The 8,573-nt window shown below is 44.6% G+C and overlaps 1 protein-coding gene across 2 annotated transcripts; it reads right to left on the reverse strand.

The window, feature by feature from the left end:
* Positions 1-2,874: 2,874 nt before the first annotated feature.
* cnp (2'',3''-cyclic nucleotide 3'' phosphodiesterase) lies at positions 2,875-6,256 on the reverse strand. Of its 2 annotated transcripts, none has more exons than XM_028987375.1 (4): positions 6,144-6,256; positions 5,128-5,724; positions 3,719-3,840; positions 2,875-3,640 (listed from the first exon to the last, which is right to left on the reverse strand). In XM_028987375.1, the coding sequence occupies exons 2-4, from the start codon at positions 5,699-5,701 to the stop codon at positions 3,185-3,187; spliced, it is 1,152 nt and encodes a 383-aa protein (XP_028843208.1). In that variant the 5' UTR covers positions 5,702-5,724; positions 6,144-6,256; the 3' UTR covers positions 2,875-3,184. The 2 variants fall into 2 exon arrangements, with proteins under 2 accessions (XP_028843208.1, XP_028843209.1); XM_028987376.1 differs by lacking the exon at positions 6,144-6,256 and adding an exon at positions 5,925-6,083.
* Positions 6,257-8,573: the final 2,317 nt, after the last annotated feature.

Here is an 8,573-nt window from a genome sequence, read left to right on the forward strand (position 1 = left end):
TATGAGGGTCGTACTATCAGCTGTGGTACTGCTCCACTGCCGGGAGGTCAGAATAGATCCACTGCACTTCTACGCTAAGGAAGGGAGCAAGGACGTCAGCCCACTTGTGTTTATCCCATCCTTCCCTTCCCGCCATGTCCTCGAACATCATCCTTGACCGTCAGCTTCGTCCTATAATCATCCGCAAGGTTCACACAGGTGGATGGTCAACCTCTCTGTTATAAAGAGGACATAGTCCAAAAAGAGTGGAGATCCCAGAAACCCTAGGAAATCGAAAAAAGGCTCTCCTTCCATGCCATGCAGAATACGACTGATTTCGTTTGATTTGCATAATAACCTTTTCTCTCTGACAATTTTTTTTATGGACGCAACATTATCACAGCACCGTGTGCTGTGCTGCTGTGTATCACAATGACAATCAATTCACTTTATCCAACGTAGTACGCAGGTAAATACAAAGCATTTAGTTGTCTGAGGGTGAGCTGATCAGTCTGGGAGGATATTAATAAGATGTATTTTGATGTAATTATCAATTTGTCTTTATAAAGAGAGATCTCAAATTGCAGAATAATATATGTTCTATATTTAAGACGAAGGTCAAGATCAAGCATGACCACCTTCATGAGTAGGTCCTATTATATTCTGTTTATCTAGTATAGACAGGAATGCTGTACTCAGCGATTCTTCTAATTCATCACAGTGGATGTTAAAGGTCGGCAACAATTAGATGATGGCTTACAGAGCTCCTGAGACCACGGTGTTAAATGTTCATTTTTGTTTGTCTTCGTCTTTTAATATAAAGAATGTAGAATACTAGGTACTTGTCTGCCTGGTTTGTCTTGACCTGCACTATATTATGGGTTGTTGCACAATGTCACACAGTGACACAATGAAATGTGTCCTCTGTATTTAACCATCACCCTTGGTGAGCAGTGGGCAGCCATGACACTATTTGCACTATTTGTCTTTTTACACACTCTACACTAAGAAACTCAGAGTAAGGTCCGTGGGGTCTGTAAATAATAGTTAGTGCAATGCACTTATAATTTTTATTTTGTGAGACTACATATGTTAAGTTAGTATAAAGAATATACAAATAATTAAACCTATGTCCAGGTTTGTGTACAATACAGAACAATTATAACTTGTTCTCAGCGGCTGTAAAAATCAACATAAAATAAACTCAAGCATGATCAAAAAAGTAAATGGAAGGCCGGAAAAAAAAAGATGGATCGAACACTGCACTGTCTTTAGATTTCTTGGAATCAGCAGAAAGCTGAAACCTGCGTCCTTCTTGTGGCCACCAGATGTCACCAGAGGCAAAAACTCACCTGTGAGCACAATGACCAGATATTTATCAAATTAATTTCGGATGCTGATTCTACAACTGGTGCTACGAACCCAGCAACATGAGGGAGGGAAAGGGTATGTAGTTAATGAAGCAGGGGTAAATCATCACATCCAGAGACATCCCATCTGTGATTCATGGAATGGAACAAATATGTGTGATCGCCAGACAATCAGAACCAACAGACTGGGTAAATAGCATGGTCACAAGTTGTGAAACCACACAAGATAAGGAAACGCGTCGATCCACAGTACCTCAAAGCCATTCCACGTGAGCACTACTCACTTCCAATGCACAATGCACAAAATACGAAAGTGGAAGGTTCATTGCAAAATCTAGACCCTTACTATTGTTTTACATTTACAGAATTTATCAGACGCCCTTATCCAGAACGACTTACTATCAGTAGTTACAGAGACACTCAGGGTTAAGTGTCTTGCTCAGGGACACGATGGTAGTAAGTGGGATTTGAACCTGGGTCTTCTGGCGAGTGTGTTACCCACTAGGCTACTACCACCCTTACTAGGATATAGACCATCATTCAAAACTTAACATGAGACCAAAGCACCACCTGCAGAGGTTACTTCAAATCAAACTAATTTTGGGGTTTCTGGAAGGCTCTTTGGAGTGAAGGGTCCACAATTTCAGGGGCTCTCTATAAATCAGGAGGGTAGCAAGAAAGAAACCACACATAAAAGCAAGTATGGTGTGGTGGCCTAGCGGGTAAGGAAGCAGACTCACAATCAGATGGTTGCGGGTGTAAATGAGGTACCTTCCCCACCCTGGCACCTGTCATGGGTGCCCACTGATCAAGGGTGATAGTTCAAAGCAGAGGACACATTTCTGAGTCAATTTCACAATGACTATTAGTCCCTTTCACTAAGATATGGGTGTATACTTTATGGCCAGACTACTAGACCTACGTCCCAAACACCACACCTACAATAAAATAGCGTGGTGGCAGCATAATGCTGTGAGGATGCTTCTCGTGTGCTGGGACTGGGAAGGGAAAATGATGAGCAGAAATCCTGCACAATATTGTAGTAAACCTAGCTAGGTGTTTCCAACATTACAATGACCAAAGAAGCAGCATTGGCATGGCTGGAAGAATGTATATATATTTTTTGCCGAGCATACATTCTTCCAGCCATGCCAATGCTGCTTTTATGGTCATTGTAATGTTGAAACACACACACACACAAACACACGTTTCAACATTAGAATGAAATATATATTTATATCATTGTAATGTTGAAACACCTATATATATATATATATATTCTCTACAAAGTATTATAGTGTAGGGTTTGAAGATTCACTTTTAAAAGACTTATTTAAAATAAAGACTTGGTATATTTAACTTTGGAAATGCGTTGTTCCTACTTCAAGTTCAGATTAAAACACAGAAACTACATGATTGTATGTACAGCTGAACAATGTATGTGGCTTTCTGTGGTCAGTAGAACCACGGTGTCATTACTGCAGACTACGGGAATAAGTTTCTACACAAAACGCAGAAACAGCACTGTTATCCCAAACATCTCTTTATTTGAAACAAGTGCAAAAGTCGAGCAGTGCGCTCACAGGAACACCACAGAAGGAAATGACCCCAGAGGAACAGAGGAGGTGTGGAAGAGTCTAGATGGTTTAATCATATGGCCACATGTGGTTAACGGTCAGTGGCAGCATGGCAGCTACTGTGGTCACCGCAGGACACAAATTTTTTTTTTTTTGAATAGCAAGGGGTCTGCGCTGAATACGAAAGTGTAAAAATACGCCGCATCTACCCTGGGACCGTACACAAGAAAAAAAGCCGTCTCATATTCATGCTTCTTTCTACATGATGGCACACTTCCTTTTCTTCTTCTCATCTTTCTTCACATCTTCATTCTCGGCAGACTGACCACTGAAGATGGCCGACACCACCATGGGCTCTTTCAGGGTTAGGAACCAGCGGCCCTCGCCCAGGTAAACCAGAGCCCCCTGTTCCAACTCCACACGCACATCAGACGTCTGGTCCCCCTTCAGCAGCAGCTCCGCCTCCAGAAGGTCCAGGCCAGTCTGCACAGCTTCCACTCCCATCGCGCAGCCCAGGGTGACGTGGGCCCGGCTGCCGACCGGCAGGGTGCCCACGCCAGGGACCGAGGCGGCCGGGCCGTCCGTGTCGCCACCTTCCGGCCACAATTCCAGCTGTTCGGGCGTGAGCGCCACCCGCGTACCGAGGGTACGAGGGGTCACCATGAGCGCCGTGAGAGAGAGCTTGGTCTCGGAATTGTACCTCTCCTTCACCACCTGTAACGTAGAAAAAGAGTGAAACCCAGTGAGGGCCCGACTTCTACGACCGGCTGAGCGTTGACCCCCTGAACCCACCTCCTGCAAGGCGTATTTCCCTGAGCCGTCCGCTTTGCCACCATCACAGAACTTGGTGGTGCAGTGAAGGGGGCCTTCGTGGTGGAAGTACTGCTCCAGATTCAGCTCCTTCTCACTGGAGACTAAAAACCCACAAAAATTAACGCCAGAATCATCCTGTTATGTTTAAGTAACGACGGAACGGTCCTACGCGTGATCAAAAGTGCTCACATCATAAAGTATAAGCAATCAGAACCACATTTTAACTACAAGATACAATCGATGCATATTTGATATATAGTCATATTGCAGCTACTTGTCCGCCTGGTTTTGTCTTGACCTGCATGACATTATTGGTTGGTGCACATGGTCCTTTTTGTGTTGAGAGTTGTTCCATTTGTGCTGCGTTTATTTTGCAGTCTCGTCTCTGGGTGTACTTGTATATGGTGACAGGACAGAGATTTACAGCAATAACTGTCGGCTCGGTGCTTAAAACATCGACCAGATTCTGGAACACATTAGGGCTGTGCAATATGACAAAAATCACGTCGTTAGAAAATACAGAAATCATACAGAAAATATTACAAAATACAGGACATTTTCTGTTGCCTTTGCAATGGGCCAATCCATGACGAGTAACCTTCCCATGGAGCGGGCGTGTTAGAACAGGGGTGTCAAACTCACGGCCCGCGGGCCACATACTTAATAATAGATCGCTATGAAGCGCTGAACTACAAATCCCACACAAACTACAAATCCCATAATGCAGCGCTTCAGTTGCCTGGCCCCATGCAGTCTTTACAGCAGGGCTGAGCAGTTTCTCATCGACATTACACTAGCAGCTTGAAATTCTTTTTTCGTGCTTCAAAGTCACAGAAGAGCCGTGTGAACTCAGCAAAGTGCGCACTGCATTATGGGATCTGAAGTTTGTGTGTTATCAGCGCGTCATAATGATAGACCTATATAAAGTGATCTTGCGGGACATGGGAGTTTGATACATGCGGGTTAGAATGCGACTGGCTTCAGAACATGGTTGTACGGGCCTATGGAACATAAACAGGTGAATCAGGTGAGGTCCCAGCTCGACGGTCAATTCCCGTGCATGCTCCAATTTACTTATGCGGTTCGCCATTTATTCACCTTCAGTTAGAGGGCCATCTTACACAGTGGGACAAAACCACCCTCATTTTAACCACTTGGAGAGCGTCTGCTGAAAAACAGGGTGAAGCACGGGAACGTGCACAAACAAGTCACTGGCTGACACAATCCTTCGCCGTTTCACAACGCCGTACCCGACTGCAGGGACTCGTCGTGTCCCACAGGCCTGCTGTTCATGCTGGTATAAAAAGCACCATGATTTATGAAGATAACCCAGACATTTTGTGTGAATATGAGTTCATTTAAAGAAAGAAACAACTCACGAAACCTACATTCTCCGCTGTGCTCTCTGAAGGCCTCCTGGGTGCTCAAGGTTTTGAGGAAATTGCTTGCAAAAGACTTGACTTTTTCCTGTTCGAAGGGATTGATAAAGAAGCCAAAGAAGAGTGGCAGCCGGTCGTCATCCGCTGCGCCGCCTTCCACATCTTCTGCCTCGGTCTTCACCGCCTCTCCCTCAGCCTCGGCCTTCTGCTCCGGAACGTCTTCCGCTGGGTCTACAGCCTCGACCATCACTTCCTCGTGGAGAACTTCCACATTTTCTGCCTCGGTCTCCACCACCTCTCCCTCAGCCTCGGCCTTCTGCTCCGGTACGTCTTCCTCTGGGTCTACAGCCTCGACCGTCGCTTCCTCGTGGAGAACTTCGTGCAGTCCTGCCGCTTCGCCCTGTTGCTGGTGGAGCTCCGGGTCTCCCGCTCGGCTCTCCAGTTGCTCCTCAGCCCTTTCTGGCTGCGGTGGCTTCTCCTGGGCATCCTCCAGCGTCACAGCGGGTTCTGCCTCCAGGTTCTTCTCCTCTCTCGCCTCCTGAGTCTCTGGCGTGGGCTCCACGATGTCTGCCGTCTGCTCCATGCTGGTGGAGTGAATGTTAAAATCTACAAACAAAAAAAAAAAAGCAATTTAACTCGTCATCCCTTCAGATGAAATGAAACCAGGCTGTATTACTGGTGCTTCACATCTTTAGCCAGAGACTTCAAACGTATCTGCTCACTTCTCACTCAAACATGTGCAACATGGTGAGCTGCCATGCCACACACACACACACACACACACACACACACACACACACACACACCTCATGTCGACTGAACTACTTCACGGAAGCGCGTTTCTAGGCGAAACCCAGAACCAGATATTATTTAGGTGCAAAGCCCGGACTTCCCCTTTCTCTCTGAAACTCAGACCGCAGTGCGTGTGCGTGTGCGTGTGCGTGTGCTCCGATCGTGGGGTGTGGCATCCGCGGCGGCCACGCGCTCCTGGGAGAAATCACCAGTGTCCAGATTTCCAGGCTTACCCGAGTCCGCGTGGGTTCCGTGTGCGTGGCGTGGCTGTTTCGTGCTCCCCCCCTAACGGTTCGTCTGGTTCCGCGCTCGTCATAATGCGCGCGCGTCCGTGCGTGCGTGCGTGCGTGCGTGCGCGCGCCCTGTGTCTCGTGTAACTTTCCATTCTCGTCGTGGCGCTTCAGCTCAGCAGTGAAATCTTTCTGAGATTAAAGCGCTTCTGAACGCGCCTTTATTGCTAAAAACAACTGGAATACTTCATCTTACTTCCTCTTACTTTCTACACGTATTTTGCATCCCTCTTTTCCTCCCGAGTCGCAACAGCGTGATTCTGTAAATAAAGACTCGTTCAACTTTTCTGTTTTTCTAAAGGTTTGTGTCATATTGTGTAGTTTGCCCGCTTTCTCTTGATAATGTACAGTCCAACAAACTCAAACTGCAGTGTGACGTCATATACATTTAAATAAAATATTTTTCATAAATGGACAAATGAGGCTTCATTGCGTAAGAGGTCTAAATCACAGGACAAATTTCATGTTGTTCACAGAGTGTTCCTCAATGACCACAATATCAATGTCACCCATATTTATCTGACACATATATCTGATATATAATCGATGAATGGCGATGCAGACATGGACAATTCTGCATTGGTGCAATGCAGAACATAATCAATCATGTCAAAGTGCTCCCCGGGCGCCTGTCATGGCTGCCCACTGCTCACCAAGGGTGATGGTTAAAAGCAGAGGACACATTTTGTTGTGTCACCGTGTGCTGTGCTGCAGTGTATCACGATGACAATCACTTCACTTTTTTCACTTATTACGCTTAGAGCACCTCAGTTCCGCCAGGCCCAGGTAAAAGTCGGTAACCACTCGTACATGAGATGGGGACTTTGCCCACACCAAATGTTACTGCTTTTATGTAATATAAAATGAAACAGGAACTTGGACCAGTCTGCTTGGTTCCTCTGCTTGATGGAGAGTCGATTTGCATCAGGACCAGAGCAGACAGCATAGTGCCAAGTGCATTTAAAAGAGAACTACCAGTATATACGACAAGGTGACAAGGTAAGCGTGGACTGAACACACACAGTTTTTCTGATCATTGTAGCAAATCACAGGCAGTGTCCACACAGGCATGCGAGACCCTAACTCTTATATTTGAAAAAATCATGTGACCGTGTAGAACATTCATGGGATTGATATCAATCAAAGCCTATGAAGTGATCAAAATGTGTCTAAGAACCCATTTCAATGATAGTACATTAAGAAACTATTACAAATATTTTAATAAAATATGATTCTTGTTTGTGTTTCATTTTGTATGTTTAATGCAGTGTAATGTATTTCAACTGGACGTTCCAAAACAAATAAATGATAAATGATCATTTTAATTAGTTTGTATCTTCTTCACAAATGTTATTCATATCAGAATTGAAGAAATTGAGCAAGACAATGACAAACACTATATTCAGCTAAAAATACAGCTATGTATAAGTTGCTATGAATGGTTACGTTTACTTAGTTTATATAGTTAATTGTTGTTTACAGATATGCTTCAGATTAATTGCATATAAAAAAAGAACATGTGACATGCAGAGGACAGAGGACCCAGGTGTGAGTGTCAAAATCAAAGCAGATAGTTTAACCCATAAAAGAGATGTTTCACTCCAGCTGTCAGAAGATGCATGGAGGTATGATTCAATATCTACAAGAATAAATATATCATATAACACAACAATATATCTATGTTTATAGGCAGCCAGCTTCATTGCATGCAGTCAACTAGCATGACATTGAACTTGTGTGACACTAGTATTCACAGGTTTCAGTGAACATGTTATGAAGGGAGGGCCAACTAGTCACACTAGTTCAAGTGATCACTAAACCACCTGCTTATCACAGTAATGGAATCCAGTGGTACCCAGAAGCCTTCACTTCACTGACCATTTTGGACTTGTGTAGGGGACTGGAGTTGGTGGTGTTTGTATGGTTGTGAGCTTTAGGTCACGTGAGCTGGGGTTGGTGATGGATGACATTTGTTTAGTGTAACATTTGCCAAATCAATTATTGTGTGGACAATAGGACAATGGGAGCAGCTGAAGGAGGAAAAAGATGTGACACAGTCAATCTTCAAATGGAGCCTCAGTAGGATTTAACCCCTAACTGAGACATACCGAATAAAAATGAACTTTTTTTTTTGTTGGTCTTGTTGGTCCCCTAATACTGTATCTGAATTCTCTTTCCAAAATTCAGCCACTGATGCAGAATTACAGCCACTTTGCTCCACAATGAGATTTTCACAGGACTTGCCGTTTCGGTGTCTGTAGCTTTAAATGCTAATGAGGAGGATAGAGGCGGGACAAGGAGGAGAGCGGCCTATAGAAGTTGAGGGGGCATTCGCAGAAATGACGTCATTAACACTTAGTGTTTGGTGCAGAG

This window comes from Denticeps clupeoides, chromosome 7 (assembly GCF_900700375.1).
Source record: "Denticeps clupeoides chromosome 7, fDenClu1.1, whole genome shotgun sequence".
NCBI lineage: Eukaryota > Metazoa > Chordata > Actinopteri > Clupeiformes > Denticipitidae > Denticeps > Denticeps clupeoides.